Source organism: Canis lupus, chromosome 9 (genome assembly GCF_003254725.2).
Source record: "Canis lupus dingo isolate Sandy chromosome 9, ASM325472v2, whole genome shotgun sequence".
In the NCBI taxonomy this organism is placed as follows: Eukaryota; Metazoa; Chordata; class Mammalia; order Carnivora; family Canidae; genus Canis; species Canis lupus.
The window spans coordinates 42,820,803-42,840,626 of NC_064251.1; the positions used below are offsets into that span (position 1 = coordinate 42,820,803).

General features: G+C 34.2%; 1 protein-coding gene across 9 annotated transcripts in view; it reads right to left on the reverse strand.

Moving 5' to 3' along the window:
- The window catches only part of NF1 (neurofibromin 1), a 274,304-nt gene that overhangs the window by 154,475 nt on the left and 100,005 nt on the right, over positions 1–19,824 (reverse strand). For 7 of the 9 annotated variants that reach the window (XM_025476459.2, XM_025476457.2, XM_049114228.1 and 4 more), the window contains 6 exons: positions 14,097–14,231; positions 10,853–10,966; positions 5,500–5,579; positions 3,667–3,790; positions 1,969–2,130; positions 286–535 (listed from right to left, as the gene is read on the reverse strand). In XM_025476459.2, the coding sequence (XP_025332244.1) occupies positions 286–535; positions 1,969–2,130; positions 3,667–3,790; positions 5,500–5,579; positions 10,853–10,966; positions 14,097–14,231 (865 nt within the window). The remainder of the gene's footprint in view (positions 1–285; positions 536–1,968; positions 2,131–3,666; positions 3,791–5,499; positions 5,580–10,852; positions 10,967–14,096; positions 14,232–19,824) is intronic. The other 2 variants (XM_049114227.1, XM_049114226.1) reach the window with 1 other exon arrangement.

Below are 19,824 nucleotides of genomic sequence, written 5' to 3' on the forward strand. Positions count from 1 at the left end.
ATATATAGTTCAGCCATAGTAAATTATAAAATTTGTAACTGACAGCAATTTATACTGCCAGTTTTTAAACAAATATGCTGCATATTAAAAGCTCAGTATGAAGTTAACGATTTATTTCAAATGCTATTTACTTTCACCCTATCTTGTGTAGAAAAGGTTTCAGGTAAGCAATTTGAATTAATCCTATAAACTTACAAAGTAGTTCCTACATTCCTAGCACAATTGGATGTCATGTGATTCAAGGCAAACTGAACAAGAGGAAGAAAAAACATTACCCACATTTACCTGTTGACATCATATTGCTGACAGAGGCAAATTCCATAAATGTGTTATAGTTGGGCAAGAAGTTGTGCACCGACACTTCGTCCACCCCACACCGGATATCTGCTTCCTCACAAAGGTGACGGAAACAGGACATGGCAACCAGAACAGCTTCAGTGTCAGGGCTCCACAGAAACATGTACAGGGCCACTTCTAGTTTAGTCTGAGCTTGTCGGCATATTGGCGGAGTACCGCTGCACCCTGCTGCACTATCCTGAGAGTCAGGAATGGGAGTCATTATGTTTGCAATGTAGCTAATTTTATTTACAAAATCCAACAATACAACAAACTATATACCATGTATGTCTGCATACAATAACCCACAAAAGCTTTCCCTTGCATCATAACAGGAATCTTCAACTCCTCAGTATCTTGTCTGAATGAGAAATGAGATTTGAACCAACATCATGCTAGTATTTGTCCAATTTCAAATCAAACAGATATTTGATTCCAGATTCTAGGAATGCAGATTGAGCAAACACACACAAGGAAGGTACCCACAGCATACATCTACTGAATGAAAAAATGCAATGCATTTCCAACTCAAATTCTAAATGACAAAGGGAGTAATAAGAAATTCTATCTACCTACTGAGGGCAAGAAATAAAGTAAACACTGCAGTAAGTACTAAAATGAGGGCACAAACAAGAACTAAATATTGCTATAGAAAATATACTTGATTCTGGATTACGTACTCCAAAAGAAATCCTCATTTACAAAATGAATATAAATTCTGCAGTTAACACAGACAACAGTAAACACTATACTGCTTACTTGTTATTTTGTCCTCTACAGAATGTTATACTAAAAATTAGGGATAAAAAAGCTTTGGTCTGTACTTCTTGACTTTCAAGTCTAACAATATAATGCCAATGGTTACAGTGGACCAGCAAGATCTTCTATGGAAAATCAGTCTAATCAAGATTCCTGCAGACTATATAATGGCAACGATTAAGAAAGACAACCTAAACCTACAAAAAGACATAGTACTGACCTTCCCATGAAAAAAGCAAACTGATATTCATCTCCACTGATAAGGATTAGAGAATGTACTCTCTAGATTGGGAGCTGCATACTAAATGCCAAAAACAGTGTTTTTAACAGTAAAGACACCATTAATAAAAAGTGTGGTCTGTAAAAGAAACTCTTTTGTAATGATTTGGTATTTTCACTTGTACTGTGATTTTTTAAAAGGAAACATGCACACAAACAAAAAACACAAACACTTATCTATAACATCAAGCAAAATGCTTTATCTCCTGGTAAATTTGTATTTTTGGTAGTTGGTACAACTTTTAAACTTCTGGGATATGAATGGTCTTCTTTTACATAGAGGTTTGTAATAATTTTAGCTATCAACTACAGCCTGTAATTGCCAAATAACCAAGTACTCTTTACACACCAATCTCATTTAATCCTCACAATTCTGGGGCATAAATTGTTATTATCCCCATTTTACGGGTGAGGAACTGGGTCAGAGAGATGTTATGAGTTTGCCTAAGGTTCCACAAAGAGTAGCAATGGAACTAGAATCTAAGCAGTTCTTTACTATACTATCTAGCTGAAATTTACCGAAGTTCATTCAGGGAAAAAACTATACAGCACAGATGACAATGATACAGAAAAACTACAAAAGTAGCTGTTTACCATGGATGAGTTTCCTTTTCCCTTCCGGAGAGAGGCTCCAGGAGTACAAGAACGTAGTAATTCTTCATGATCCATGGACATCTGACTAGTAGTTCCACTTGAAGGAACATCACATCCTACCCCATAAAGGAAGAGAAAGTGACAGGAACTTCTATCGGCCTGCTAAAGAGAAAAAAATAAGTAAGCCTTTCTGATGCACTGACAACCAAGAAAAATAAATACATAATACAAGCTCTCTTCCTGTTTGAGACTATCCTGGAAAACCTCTCATCCCAACTCATACCCCTTACCTTGAACAATATGCAATAAAACCCAGTAGTGCAAATAGTTTGTTCAAGATCTTTGAAACTCCCCTTAGCTTTTTACCCTTCAAATCATCCAAGATTCTAGAAATACAGAATTAATATTTCTAGATCTAACATGGACACAAGTAAAACATAAAACATCAACAACATAAATCTATCATATGAAAAATATAATGTACTTCTGAGTCAATTATGAATGACAAAGATTTTCTCCCATAAGATTTCATCCTGTGTCATGTCAGGATAATTGGAAACAGACTCTTGAGATTACATTCCTTTGGATGAATAATTAACACTGGTTTATATGCCAAGTATGTTACAAGGGTTAACTTTACTGACCAGACAAATACAGATTACTGTATTACTAATGCTTATACTCTGGAGAATTACACCACAGGCAAGGGTATGAAACCCTGGAGTCTGCTCAGATGCCAACTCACCATTAGTCCATGTGTAAACAAAGAAATTTAACAAGCTGCATGGGACACTGAAAAGCATGAGTTTAATACGTTTGGGATTTTTTTGTAGCTATGATTCCAGAAATAGGTAAAAATTCATTGGATCAAGTATTCCTTAAATTATGCCATAATAGAAAAGAATTCTAATTGACTATAGAAACTTTATAAAAGAAATATAAAGTTCTTCTCTAACCCCCTAACACTCTGTCCCCATATTTTAATAGTTCAGAATTAAAACTTTTCATTTGGGATCCCTGGGTGGCGCAGCGGTTTGGCGCCTGCCTTTGGCCCAGGGCGCGATCCTGGAGACCCGGGAATGAATCCCACGTCGGGCTCCCGGTGCATGGAGCCTGCTTCTCCCTCTGCCTGTGTCTCTGCCTCTCTCTCTCTCTCTCTGTGACTATCATAAATAAATAAAAATTTAAATAAATAAAGAAAGAAAGAAAGAAAACTTTTCATTCAACACTAAGGAAGAAAACTCAGATATTCGAAGAGGTGAAACTGTTATGGAAGGAATATAAATAAACTTAGATGAAACACCCTCAACCTCTTCCCTTCAGTTTCTTGATAGATACCATTCTCTGAACTAGCCTAAACCATAATGCATAAGGACTCAAGCCCTGTGCACAAACTTAAGATGGAATATGTTTCTCAATCTAATTTAATTATAGCAGCCCCATTCCTCCTAGACCTAGATCTCACAGAGTCCTGCTTAACTAGAATTTATCAGAATTGCAGCTCTAAGGACAAAGGCTCAGAATATTTTTAAAATGTTAACTTGTCAGTCATCATCTTCTGGCACATATATTTCCTTTGAAGACTTTGTAGACAGGAAAAGCTAACATTAAGACTTAATTTAGCTAACATACATCTCTTTAATCTCTACCGATTATCCCCCAAATATTCTTCCATTTTAAAGATGTCATTTTGCTTACCTTATTTTTAAGAAGAAATTTATTCCTGCAGATCAAAATCTCCCTCAACCATTTGAGAATTTCTGTGCTACTAAGCATCTGATGGCTAGTTAATTTCTTGCAGATGTAAAAAAGCATTTGAGAGCTGCAATAACATAAAGTTCACTGTTATCAGTATCGTCAATAAATAACCTCAATAAATAACCTCAAAATACATAAGAATGACATTCTCTCATAACAGATACAAGTTGAGAGAAGCTAGGATTTTAGAAAAATGGTTATCAAAATGTTAACAGTATGATAATCAAAGGGAATTAAGTCTACAGGTTATGTTAAAAAAAAAAAAAAAGCAATTCTAAATCCTCTAACCCCCCAAACTCCCAGTTGTGTCATCCATTTATATCATCTTTGCAGAAGACTCAAGAAGAAATGACAGACCACGCACACAGCAGACTGTACGTAAACTCAGTGCTCTAAAGCAGGGATCTGAAAACAACTGCCTATAGGCCAAATTCAGTCCTTATTTGCTTTTGTAAATAAAGTTTTAGTGGAACATGGCCATACTTATTCATTTACGTATCATGTATGATAGCTTTCATGCTCCAATGGTGGAACCAAATAGTTCTGATGGAGACTATCTGGCCCACCAACACTACAATATTTACTACTCCACCTTTTAGAGAAGTTTGCTGATCCCTACTCTACAGCCACACTGTCCAATATAGTAGCCACTAACCAGCCACATGTAGCTACTAAGCATTTAAAATGTAGCTTGCCCAAACTGAAATGTGCTTTAAGTATGGAATGCAAGCAAATTTTGATGACTGGGTAGCTCAGTGATTGAGCATCTGCCTTCAGCTCAGGGCATGATCCTGGAGTTTCAGGATCAAGTCCCACATTGGGCTCCCCATGGGGAGCCTCATCTCCCTCTATTTCTCTGCTTTTCTCTGTGAATTCTCTCATAAATAAATAAATTTTTTAAAATCTTAAAAAAAATTTTTTGAAGACTTAATGAAAAAAAGAATGTAAAATATCCTAATAACTTTCATACTGATTACATATTAAAATAATTTCTAAATGTACTGGGTTTAAAAATATTAAAATATTACCTGCTTATTCTCTGTAATGTGGCAACTAGAAAATTTTAAATTACATATATGATTACTATCAAATCACATTATATGACTATCAAAGAATACTGCTCTATGTCTAGGATTTAACTCAGCTGCCAGGTGACTGACTTAGTGCACCTACCTCTATGACAAGATAATGACAAAACCTCAGGCTTAGACATTCCCATCCTTTCAATATGTTACCTTTGTGCTCTTTAAAATATAATAATTTATATAAGCTAGGAAATAAATTATAAAACTCCGTATATATTTTTACCTTTTAGGCAGATATTATTAATTCACTTACACAAATCACTGGTATTACAGGTTATTTATAAAAGACCATAGTTTTATAAACACATTATTAACATTACAAAGTTTTAACATTCTAAGCTTATAATAAACAATTTAAAATACAGTTGTACTACACAGAAATCTGAAACAGAAAAGAACACAAGTAAGAGTACTTATGGCTGGGTAATAAAATTATGCACAATTTTAAAAATTTACATTCTAAATTGCTGTGACAGCAATTCTTGCAGTTAAAACAAGTAATCTAATTAATAATTTTAAGCCAAAAAATAGTAGTAATAATTTTAAGCCAAATAAAATATAAAATCATAAAACCTCTGCAAATAAAATTTTACAATAAACCAAGTACCACAGAGTTAATATCTAAACACAAAAAATAAACACAAAATAAAATCTTAAACTGAATTAAAAAATAAAAGTACATACATACCTAATCTCCCAAAATGTTTCTACAGGAGCATCAGGATTCCACAAATCAATGCTGTCTAACTGATGAAGAACCAGCAGAGCCTGAATTTTAAAAAAGAGAGAAGAGTCACTCAAAAGTTTTTTTGGTAAATGTAACACTGGAATACTTATTTTACAAATGCTAACAAACCAAGCTATTTAATTGTAGACTTAACACACAGTATAAGGCAAAAGAGAAAAACTCTGAAGAACTCAAATCTCTAGGGAATAATATATATAGAATCAAATCATTTTATTTCTATTAGTCCTACTTTAAATGCCATACTGGGATATAATTAAATGATTGATGAATTCAGAGGAGCAATATAGACATGTAAAAACTACTTTAAGACTTTAAAACTACTTTACTTTAACTAAGTAATTTCAATAAGTGTCAAAGAACTCAATGGAACAAAAAAAAAATGCCTAAGTAAGGAGAATTCACCAAAATTAATACACACAACAATATTTTTCTTCAAAGCCAACAGATAAAGCAGAAGTTATCTTCCTCACCACAAATTCTTTTGGAACAGAAAAGACCAATTATTTCCAAAAACAAGAGAGAAAAGAAGAGCAAAATAGACTTCGCAATTCATTGCAGATTATTCATTGTTAAATATTCCAATTAAAAATAGAACGGAAATTGGATTTTGGTTTACAGAACAGTAACAGGAATTAAGCAATTTACTTAAAATATACAAACAAAAACATACAAAACATACAAGACAAGCTAACATACAAAAACACCATTATTAAATAAATAAAGACCATCAAAGTATACAGTGGAAAAGACAAGACTCTTCCTTGAAACTTGCCCTATCTTAACTCCAATTCCACAGTGGAGGGACATTCCCCCAGAGGGACACCACTGAGCTACACATATTCTTCTCAGTCCTTGGTCAGTATATTTGGTGATTCTATACTTCCCTTTAAAACCTTTTATTAAAACTCCAATAAAATGCTGTTTGGAACAAATAATGAGAACGGACTTCTCTTAAAAGCAAATCAAATGCACAAACTGCTAATATTTGCATTAATAACTTGCCTTACATTAGGAAAATATATAAATGTCTAACCTGAGACCATAGACCATTTTATAATCCTAAAACTTATAATTGATATAAAGACCAGACCTGTATTATCTTATTTCAAACACTTTTATTATAATTAGTTTTAGATATATAATGAAAAGCTTCAATTCATTGTGAGAATCTTCAAAAATTTTAGCTCTCATACCAAGGAAAAACAACACTAATTTACATTCAATTGTCACTATTGTATAAAAACAGTACAGTTTACTGACTCTTTAAATGGCAAATTCTCTATTTATAGTTCTGTTTAAAGAAACACTTTTTATCATAATGAAAGACAACATGTTAACTGTTTCCCTGCCTTATTATGATTGCTTTCCTTGTTATGTTCCCTTCCATTTTATTTTCCACATGTATTTTAACAAAGGTCTAAACACAGTATACTCATTTGACATTTCATAAACATTTTTCCATATTTCCATGTGATCTATATGTTTTAATGGATGTTTATTAATTCACCAAGGTGAAATGTTATCACTGAATATTAACCTGTTCTTACTAGTGAGTATTTTAAATTCTCTAATATTCTCTCATTATAAATCAGAGCAATAAGCACATATATATATGTGTGTGTGTGTGTGTGTGTGTATGTAGCTTACTCCCTCTGAATTGTATTTACAGAATTAAAAAAAAAATACAGGAATTGAATTATTTGGACAAAAAAATGGATATTTGCCCTGCTTCTGTCAAATACTATCAAATAGCCTCCCAACGAGAATGCAAGAAGTATACCAATTTATAGGTCCAACAGCAATGTACACAAATATAAGCAATGGGTCAAACAATGAATGCTAAAACATTTTTGGTAAAATGAAACATATAGTACAAACAATAAAGCAGCAAATCTTAAGTATATAGCTCAAAGAATTTTTACAAATGTGCATACTCCATGTAACTATTACCCAGATCAACACTGTCAGTGCCTAGAAGCCCTTTTCATATTCCCTTTAATCATTAGTGCTTGACAAAGGTAGCCACTGTTCTGACTTCTACCACCACAGATTACTATTGCCTATTTGTTATTTATATAAAGGGAATCACAGAGTGTGTTCTCTTCTGTGTTTGGCTGTTCTCACTGACCATTATGCTTGTGATACTGATTCATCCATGCTCTGCATTTAGCAGGAATAGCTCATTCTTTTTTCACTGTTGTAATCAATGGAATGAATATAACCAAAATTATTTATCTATTCTATTGTTGATATATTTAAGTTGCTTCCAGTCTTGGAGGGGGAGAGGGGGTTGAGTACTTTTTACAAATTATACTATTAATATTTTTTGAATGTGTCTTTTGGTAAACATACATATGCATTTCTATTGGATACATACCTTAGAATAGAACTGCTAGGTCTTATGTTTACTTTGTTGATATCGCAAAACAATTTTTAACAATGGTTGTACTAATTTACATTCCTACTAGTAGAGTATGAATAAAAACATAACATATTCATTTGATATTTCATAAAGCTTTTTATTATGGATTTTTAGCTTAATTACACTGCAGTCACCAAAAAATTCTGAATGATTTCAATCTTTTAGATTGTTGAGACTTACTTCATGCTCAGGATATATTGAACGTTCCATGTGCACTCGAAAAGAAAGTATTTATTTATTTATTTTAATTTTTATTTATTTATGATAGTCACACAGAGAGAGAGAGAGAGAGGCAAAGACACAGGCAGGGGGAGAAGCAGGCTCCATGCACCAGGAGCCCAACGTGGGATTCGATCCCGGGTCTCCAGGATCGCGCCCTGGGCCAAAGGCAGGCGCCAAACCGCTGCGCCACCCAGGGATCCCCAAAGAAAGTATTTATTGAGTGCAATGTTCTATATATGTCCTGTTAATCTTGTTCAAATCTTCTATCCTTACTATTTTGGGGGCTTATTTATTCTATTAGGCTTTGAGAAAAGTATGCTCACATATCCCACTACAACTGAATTTGTCTAGCTCTACTTCATATATATATTTATATATTTTGAAGCTTTGCTTTTAGGTTCATAAAGTTTTATTTTCTGGGTAGATTAGGCACTTTTGTAATAATGAGATGTCCCACTTTGTCACCAGTAACGTGTCCTGCTTTAAACTCGGTATTTGTATATTACTCCAGCTTTCTTGAGTTTATATATGTATGGCATATTTTCCTGTCCTTGAAATATCAACCACACAGTGTCTTTATATTTAAGCTGTGTCTCTCATAAAGACCACATAGTAAAATTTTTGCATTCTTTAGTATTCACCCAAGAGAAATAAAAGCATATGTGTAGACACATATACAAATCTGTAATAAATGTTTCTAGAAATTTTATTTGTAATAGCCAAAAACTAGAAACAACATAAATATCTATCAATAAGTAAAGGGATAAATTTTGCTCTGGCCACAAAATGGAACATTATACAGCAATATACATGCAGCAACATATATGAATTTATGATGAGCACACAGTTAAAGAAGACAAAAAGAAAAGATACTTTATAATACCACTTATATAAAATGCAAGTTAACCTGCAATAACAGCAAGCAAGTGAATGGTTGCCAGGAAAGGATGAGAGCAGACAGGACAGTAAGAGGAGAGAGGGAGGAAGGAAACACAAAGGAGCACAAGACAACTTTCAACAATGATGGATATGTTCACCTAACTGGCCATTAACAGGTGAATAAACTGCTTTAATCAGTAAACAGAGTATTTATCAACAATAAAAAAAAAAAAAAAAGGAAGTAACATATGTAATATCTGGGATGAATCTCAAACTTGTGAGTGAAAGAGGCCAGACAAAAAGAAATATATAGCAGAAGATTTCAGTCATAGGAACTTCCAGAACTGGCAAAATTAATCTACAATAGGAATGAGATCAGTGGAATCTGGGACACGGAGTGGGGCACAGGACACAGAACTTTCCCAGGGTGACTAGAAATACTATAAATCTTACATGATTTTTTATTTATATGTAAATCATACTTCAGTAAGATGGTTTTAAATTTTATAAAACTATATTTATAAAACTATATAAACTAACATTATAAAACTGTATTTACCAATCATTATTAAAAAAAAAATTTAAGTCAACTATATTCACACCTACTAGGATGGCTATAATCCAAAAGACAATGTAAGTGTTGGCAAGAACAGAGAAACAAAACCCATATATGCTGCTGGTGGGAGTAGAAAAGGATGTAGTCACTTTGGAAAACAGTTTGCTCATTCAAAAAGTTAAACAGAATTACCATACGACCCACCAATTCCACTGGCAGGTATATATACCTAAGAGATATATTCACACAAAAACTTTTATACAAATTTTCATAGCAGCATTACTTATAATAGCCAAAAAGTAAAAACAATACCAAATATCCATCAACAAATGAACAAACAAAATGTCATGTATGCATATACTGGAATATTATTTGGCAATAAAGAACACTGAAGTATTATTACATGCTACAATATGGATGAAGCTTGAAAACATGTTAAATGAAAGAAGCCAGAAACAAAAAGCCACATATTTTATGGTTCTATTTATATGAAATGGCTAGAATAAACCAATCTATAAAGACAGAAAGAAAACGGATTAGTGATTGCCAGTGGCTGGGGTTATAGGGGAATGGAGAATTCCAGGGTTTCATTTTAGGGTAACAAAAATATTTCAGGACGAGACAGTGATGATGGCTGCACAACCTTGTGAATATAGTGAAAAATACTGTACTAAATACTTTAAGAGTAAACTTTATGATATGTAATTAGACCTCAATTTAAAATTCAATATATATTTTAAAAACTCCAAAAAGTCAACTACAATTAGAAAATTTTAAGGTTTTAGGGCAGCCCTGGTGGCACAGCGGTTTAGTGCCACCTGCAGCCTAGGGTGATCCTGGAGACCCAGGATGGGAGTCCCACGTCGGGCTCCCTGCATGGAGCCTGCTTCTCCCTCTGCCTGTGTCTCTGCCTCTCTCTCTCTTTCAAATAAATAAATAAAATATTTAAAAAAAAAAAAAGAAAATTTTAAGGTTTTGTATGAAATATATGAATTTGCACAATGTTTCTGCTCATAAAGTAAAAACCCCTTCTTTCTATCGAGTTCTTAAAACAGCATACAAAAAACAAACATATCATTTTCTAGAAATGCCATCTCTGACAGATGTCCAGAAATGACACCTATCACTCACTGAAACCACAAACAAAAGAAACATGAAGAATGTACATGAAGAATGTACTTCCTTTCCAGAGCCTAGAATTCATCTCTCCTCACCTCCATTGCTTCCTGAGCAATCTCTGGCATATGTGACTGAGGGACCAGCTGGACAAGTCCTGTAATTAACTCCGCTGTACTGCCTTGGGTTTCAGGTCCCTGTTTTCTTGGATTCTGCAAGGAAAAAAAGCAAGTTCAATTTAAAAAAACTATCTATCCAGGAGCTAAAGATAAGAGGATGAAGATGCCTGCTAATGGGTACACTAGGCTTCTTTTTATGGTGATGAAAATATTCTAGAATTAGATAATGGTGACACTGCACAATCTTGTGAATATACTATAGACCACTGAATTGTATACTTTAAAATGGTCAATTTTATGGTATGTGAATCATATCTCAACAAGCTACAATAATTGTGGAATTTTTTTAAAAGTCAATATTGCTTTTGTTAAGGATTCACTTAATTTACATCTATACTTTCTTCATGTGAATAATGTCCAGAGAAAATCCTAATTAAAAGAAAATAAAAGCTAGGTATTAGCTTTTTAATTAAAATCATATCAATATAAAGAGTAGGTAAATTTTTTTCACCAACACTACACTAGCTAAATAATATACCTCTGGTTTGGAACTGATTGGTTTTGAATTTATTGGGGGTGGGTGGCAGAGGGAGGAGAGAATCTCCAGCAGACTCCCTGCTGAGCGCAGAGCCTGCAACATGGCTCAATCTCACAACCTGAGCTGTCCAAGAGTTGGACACTTAACCAAGCCACCCAGATGCTCCTATGTGGTTCACTGAAGTGAGACCAATGCAACTTATGCCCCCATTTTATTTTGCTAACTATGGATTCCTTCTCATTATAATGATAAGGTAAACCCTCATCCTAAGATATTTGTAATTCAAAACTGTTGGCTTACTTTATAAAATTTAGGTTCATTCACGAATAACTCAGTAACATTTACTGAAAGCTGAAGACAGAGCATTAAAAAGATGTGTTTCCTACCCTCTAAGAACATGGAAGTCTGGTGGAAAAGGCCAACATCAATAAAATAACCAGCCCAACAACTGTGAAACTGCAAATGAGACAAGAACTGCAAAGGTACGTGCTGCTTGGAGAACCTAACTAGAGAAAGGGGGCACAGGCAGAGAGGCTCCCTCAGGCTAGTAGCTAATTGCTCAAAATTAGCCAGAATAGGGAAGCAGATCATAAGCAGAAGGAAGAGCAAGAGAAGGTATGAAGGAATGTAGTAGGTAAGATGGAAGGAAAGACAGACCACCGTGACGACAGTAAAAAAGAGAGAAAAAGAGGATGCTAGATGTGGCAGACGTGGCGGGTGGGAGTCAGACTGTGCATGCCCCTGTAGGTCTATGCGGAGTTTGGTCTTTATTCCAAGGGCAATTTCTACTAAAAGGTTCTAAGCTGGGCAAGAGGCATGATAAGATTTTCTTGCTAAAGACATCAGCATAAGTTTAACTCCAGTGCAGAGAAATGTTTACAGGGAGGTAGAAGAGAGTATGAGCTGGGCCATTAGGAGGCCTGACAAAATGAAAGCAGTGGATTATGGCAGAGATGGTAGGAATCGTAGACAATCAAATCATGTTACCTTAAAAATACCATGACTGACATCATTTAGTAGTTATTCCTATATTGCTCCTACTTACTACGATTTAGAATTCTTCGTGTAAATAAGAATAATTATTTACAATGAGTCACTATTTTAACTTTGGTTATGCTGAGAAAAGTTGTTTCACCACTAGATGGCAGCAAAGAGACTAATTTCAATTAAATGACTTCAGCTGGCTAAATTTCAACCTTGGAAAATACCAAGTTTTGTTTAAATTCTTATTCTTTGATTAATGAAATATTGAACACTGAAGACACCAGTGACTGGTGCATTCTTTACTCTGATGTACAGGCATGCAGAGTGGTATGAATATATTACACAAAATGCATGATGAAATCCCACTGAAAATAATTTATGCTACAAAGATGTGAGGAGACAGGGGATTTATTTTCACAGTCTCACTGATAAGGCTCTATGGAATTTTCCATGTCAGATTCTAACAATTTATTCTATAGAACTCCCAAATTTGGATGGGCTTCTCAAAGAATTCAAAATATCACAGGCCTTCCTTTGACATTACTAATCCCTTTAAGAATTCTGTGTATCTCTCCCCTCTCTCACTTCTCTGCAGAAAAAATACTCATGTACACATTTTTTTTTTTTAATTCAAGGGGTTCACAGAACTCTTGAACATATGGACATCAAGTTATGAACTCCTATATATAGTAATTTGAAAGCACCTTGTCAGCACTTATAAAAACTTTTGCCAAAGCACTAAGAAATTTTTCCAGAAGCTGCTCTCCAGGGTAGAAACTTCAACAAAGGTTACACATGTTAACCTATGACCTTCAAAATACAAAACTGCCATATTTGGGGCATTAATAACATTAATATTAATGTCGATTGTATTTTATTAATAGTAATAATAGTTAACATTTGGTGCTAATTATGCATTTATTAAACATTGTTCATTCCTAAAAGCATGACTATACTATCTCAAGCTTCTTAACAATCTCTCTGAGACAGGGACTATTATCATCATTATAAGAAAAGGAAGACAGAGAGGTTAAGTCACCTAAAATCACATCATCAGTCTGTCTCCAGAGCCTATGCGTTCAATTACTTATATAACTAGCACTCATTTACATCTGGTAGTTCCTCACTACTTTGTGTACTACAGTGGTGCCCCAGGAATCAAATACCATCTGAGGCTGCAAAAGCAAAGTTATAACAATAGTTAAGTGCTAACCACACCCATCTACCTCCTTCTCCTTCCAATACAGTATTTTCAGGCGAAGCCAGTGATAATAGGTTGATGACAGAAGAAAGGGAAATAAGAAAGCTAAATGGTTTGGCAATCGCAATTGGAGATTTAAAAACCAACTGTGAATATGAGAAAAAACTTGGATTTATGTTCATTTCATTACCTCCATCCCCATTCCAGGACAATGTCTAAATAGAATAAACCTGGAAACAAGGCTAAGAAAGATCTCACCAAAATATGTTATTTAATGATAGGGGAAATTAAGGAGAAAGGTTAAGAAATTTAATTATAGTAGCATTAAATAAATGTAACTTCTCTATAAGTTTTCTTAAAGATGTCTTAGGTTTCAAGCATGATCAGAAAGGATCAGTGAGTATTCTTTAGCTAATAATCATCTCCAAGGTGTTGGTGTTTCACGTAAGCCAAATTAAGTTATTGTAGTAATTTCAAGGCCTTTCATAAAAAATACTTACACAAAGCAAGAGCTTTGGATCTGCATGAATTAGTTTCACCATGGATAAGAGAAGATATTTATAGCTTCTTGTCTCCAGGTCTGTAGGTTTTTCTTTAAATTTAAGGCTTGTTACTTTTTCTTTAAATGTAAGACTCTAAAAATAAAAACAAAAATATGTCATCACCTTGTAAAAATCAGACATCAAATTCAAGACAATAGCTATCTAACTTTTAAAAATAAATCCATTAGAGAAATCTTTGAAAAAAAGAGACATTTTATCCCATCATATGTATGGTATGAGTAGAAGCATCCAAAAGTAAGTAAAAGATTAATATTATTAAATTTAAAAAACAAACAAATGGAAACTATTTTTGCAGCATCTATATTATTCTTATATATAATGTGTCATAAAGTGAAAATCTATTAAAAATACTAAACACTTTAGTATCAAGTTGACTCCTACGTAAAAAAACGATTTTCCAAAATGTGGAAACATTAGGGATAAAATATTTAGTCTATTGCTCTCACAAATACATACACTGAACCATTCATTTAACAAACATTTATCTCACACAAATATACAGATATTTCATAGATTCTACATTAATTTTAATAATTGCATTGTTAATGTTCCACAAGAAATGAAAGACCAACAACTCTTAAGACACCAGACAAATAAGATGCAGTCCCAATTTCAGAGATGTTAAAAACTAAAAATACATGTTTCTTAGACTTGATGAAATATGAAATATGCCATATTGGCAATCACTGTATTTAACAGTTAACCGTAAATTTTGCTTTTTCCTTCAAGGTGTTCCACCTCTCTCAAGTTAATAGGATGCATGTATTTTGCCTGAAGAATATTAGTAAAACAGAGAAAGAACTCTTTGACAAGCGTAAGTCACAAAAGTCTACGCTACGTAAGTCTGCATGAAGCACAAAAAATGTGCTTCAATTACAGAGACAGTATGGTTGATGCTATGCTGATGCCATAATTACGAATGTTATTCAACAAAAAATCCAACAATTGCATTCTGGACATAAAACCACCTTTTATACTGTTTTATACTGTTACAAATAGCCCCCTTCATTTAAAACGACACAAAAAAATCAAGTTCTGACACATACCCCTTTATTTATTTATGTTTTTAGTTTTAGGTGTACAACATAATGACTTAATATTTATATACATTACACAATGGTCACCACAGTAAGTCCAGTTACCATCTGTCACCATTCAAAATGGTTACAACAGGGGCAGCCCAGGTGGCTCAGCGGTTTAGCACTGCTTTCAGCCCAGGGCCTGATCCTGGAGACCTGGGATCAAGTCCCACGTCTGGCTCTCTGCATGGAGCCTGCTTCTCCTTCTGCCTGTATCTCTGCCCCTCTCTTTCTCTCATGAATAAATAATAAAATAAGTATTTTTTTTAAAATGGGAGGGATCCCTGGGTGGCTCGGCGGTTTGGCGCCTGCCTTTGGCCCGCGGCGCAATCCTGGGGTCCCGGGATCAAGTCCCGCGTCAGGCTCCCAGCATGGAGCCTGCTTCTCCCCCTGCCTGTGTCTCTGCCTCTCTCTCTCTCTCTATCATGAATAAATAAAATCTAAAAAAAAAATAATAAAAATATTAAAAATGGTTACATTATTGATTATATTCCCTATGCTGTACATTACATCCTCATGTCTTAGTTATTTTACAACTGAAAGAAAGTTAAATTAATCTCCTTCACCTATTTCATTGTTCCCATCCATGGCCCTTCCCTTCTGACAACCATCAGTTTGATCTCTATATCTATCATTCTGTTTCTGTTTTGTTTTTTAGATTCTAAATATAAGTGAAATCATATAGTATTTATCTTTGTCTGACTTAACATAATACCAAGGTCTACCCACGTTGTTGCAAATGGCAAGATTTCATTTTTTATGGCTGAGTAATATTCCAGTGTGTATGATGGACACTTAGGTTCCCTCCATATCTTGCTATTATAAATAATGTTGCAGTGAACACAGGGGTGCATGTCTTTTCAAATTAGGGTTTTTGTTTCTTCAGATAAGTATCTAGGAGTAGAGTTGCTGGATTGTATAATATCTCTATTTTTAATTTTTTTAAAAATCTCCGTACTATTTCCCCTAGCGTCTGTACCAATTTACATTCTGACCAACAATGTGCAGGGTTCCTTTATCTCCACATCCTGCCAACATCTGTTAATTCTTGACTTTTTTCTAATCATTCTGACTAGTGAGGTGATTTATCACTTTGGTTTTGATTTGCACTTCCCTGATGTTTAGTGATGTTGAGCATGTGCCTGTTGGGCATCTGTATGGCTTCTTTGGAGAAATTGCAAATAACAAATAACAGGCTATCCAGCATCTGTGCATCCATATTAATAATGTCCAAGTAAATGGGCTGTCTTTCAAAGGTAAAAAGTCGAGATGCATATATATCTGTAACACACAGCCACAATTCTCAATGTTTCAGTATAAGACACATTTGTTAGTACACCCTAGAACGCTGCAGGGTTTTTGCCTCAAAGGGAAAACATACACATTAATGCTCAAAAATGTCACTACAGGAAAGAAACAGCAAAACTTACAAATACTGCTTGCTTTTATTTTATAATCCCATTGGCAATATCTTACCGAATGTATTTAATAAATTCTGCTTTTGCTGTCTGCTCCCATTAAATTCTATTCTTTTTTCATTCTAAGTCATGGTAACACCTTAGATCAAAGTGATCAACTTTCACTAAACAAATTTATTTAGTAAATTGTAACTAAGCATAACTCCCCTTCCCTGATGCAGCTATTGCACAGGACCACAGAACAGAGAACAATTAACAGAATAATTATCTCTTATTCAATAATCATTTTCAAAAAGCTAGGTAATAGTTCAATTATGTCATCTCTACATCTCCAGTATCAGCATATAAATTTTGTTCTAGCACTGCTGCCTAATATGTGGTAAAGACTTGAAAAGGTTAAACAGAGTTTTCAATTCAAATACCTTTTAATTAATAACCAATTGGGGGATTATATAAAATCAGGAACAACAAAGCTAAAGAAGAAATGTATTTCTGAACTAGAAATGTAAGAAAAATAATCCATTCATTAATTTACTCATTGACCTTCCATACTGCAAATATTAGTAAGAATCCAGGCTAGTACATGCTCTTTGACAAAGAATAGAAGTGGTCATTCCCAGGAATAATTAATTAATGAGAATATTTAGCTGCTTACTAAAAGCCCAAACCATTTGTTAACTTATTTAAGACTATGACTATATAGACATGTAAGAGCATTTCTTGAGCCAGGATCTCAGAAACAAAATGTGCAGAAATTACACATATTTGTGAAAATGCATACTTTTGTTATTAATAGACTACCTTAGTTTTAAAACAGTAAATGATTAGTGATTAAAAAATATTTCAAACTTTAAAAAATATCACAAAAATATAAAATGGAGAAGCTATGGCTCAATGTTCATATGGAAAGACTAAAAAATTTAACCAACCAAGTGCTCAATCCAAGATAATAATGCAACTTTAAACTTTAAAATGCATTAGTAGAAACATGGTATGCAGACACAGCAGGTTATGGCATTCTTCAATTATACCACATCTGGAACACTAAAATCAGATCTTTTAATATGTCATTTTAATTGGAAAAAAGTGTTAGGTTGAATTCTTTCCAAAAGAGAAGCAAAACAGAGGAGAGTTTTAAAGACAAATCAAGAAAGAAATTCATTCACTCATTCAACAAATATGTACTAAATGCCTACTACATGTTCTAGGAGCCAGGAATCCAGTGCTAGACAAGCCAAACAGAACTCCTGCTTTGATCAAGCTAATGCACTAGTGAAGGAAGACAGCTGAAGAACTGGACAGACACTGAAATGAAAGTCAACCATTCACTAATCATGTGACTGTCATTCATTAAACAGTTATTTGTGCAGATCAAACAGCATACACACAAATCCCACAAGCTTTTAAAGAAAGCTGAAATAATAAAATCCCTCCCAATACTAAAATCATATGAAAATAAAACAAAACCTGAGGAGTACAGGGGAACTTTAATCAAGTATCTTCAGTGCTGTCATACAGAAGAATTGAAAGTATTCTATAGAGCTCCAAAAAACAGAGTGATGAATGGGAGTGACAGAGAGACGAGTCCATCCTGGTTAAAGAAAAACCTTCAAATTGCGCTTTCTGACAAGAAATATATCTACCTCCAAATTCAGGGTGGTTTATAAAGCCTTCTTACAGATTGAACTTCTTTGACTGCTACTTCTGTAACAAGACAAAGGCTCAGGTTTATCAGAGACACGAATCAACTGAGGCAATACAAATGAGGATGACCCACTGAACATGTAATGCATGTAATACAGTGGTTCTCAATTGGAGGCAGTTGTCTCTCCCAGGGGATAACTGGAAATGTCTGGAGACATTTTTGGACTGGCAGGGCAGGTACTCCTGGCATGTAGTTGCTAGAGGCTAGAAATGCTGCGAAATATCCTACAATACATAGGATAGTCCCCTACAACATTCCAAAATGTCAATAGTGCCAAGGTTGAGATACCCTGTCACTTCTTTATTAAATCATTTATTATCAATTTCCTGTGTTTCCAGACTTGATGGCCACCTGTAGTGAGCTCTTTATTAGAAGTTTTCTAGCAAAATCTACAAGACTGGCATCTCTGTGAGGGAAAGTGCCTTGTCTGTTTAGTTCATCATGCTTCCCTGGTGTTAACACTATGCCTGGCAGCTTGTGGGAGAGCTCAATATTTCCACGTATGTTATCTGACTATTCACTCACTGGGTTTAAGAGGGGTAAGATTCACCTAAGAAGCATCTAAATTATAAAATTTTATTATTCTAAAAAGTTATTTCATATTAAATATGTTAATTGTTTTTCCTGCTAAGAGTATCAGCCAGAAAGCTCTCCTTTAGCCACTATGTACAATATATACGTACATACGTATATGGGTACATATACACACAATTTCATACATATATACATAAATATAAACATCTTAAAAACAATTCTGCCAATCAAATATATACTGATACACTCAGAAAATAATAGGAAATAAAAACCAAATTCTTATCATAGGTGTCCTTGGACCAAAAAACGTCTAGTTACAGCTTTTATGAAATAACTTTCATTAATATAGTATGTTCCTTCTACAATCAGCTAATAAGTAGAGCTAAGAAGTAAAATAACTTCTAAATGTTGGGAACATTTTCAGACTACCAATCAAATTTTGTCTTTATTCAAAAGAATAATTTAGTTTCATCTTTTTTTCCAGTCTTCATGCACATAAGATTAAATTGCAGATAGCTGGTAAACTGGATATTGAAATTACAGTGGAAGTAAATATTACCTTTCTACCAATTTCTTTTCTTTTCTTTTCTTTAATTCAGGAGAAACACAGAGAGAGAGGCAAAGACACAGGCAGAGGGAGAAGCAGGCTCCATGCAGGGAGCCCAATGTGGGACTCAATCCCGGGACTCCAGGACCATGACCTGAGCCAAACTCAGGAGCTCAACTGCTGAACCACCCAGGCTTCCCAGACTTTCTACCAATTTCTATTGTTGGAAGTCATTAGTTTTCTACCAGAAGAAGTAGAAAACTTAAAAAGTCAAAGTTCTAACTTCCTAGAAGATATTTAGAATGAGTATTTTTTAAACAATTTATTTTAAGGTATTTTCCAAACTTTTTAAGTGATGTCTAGTTAAATGACATTTAAGTAA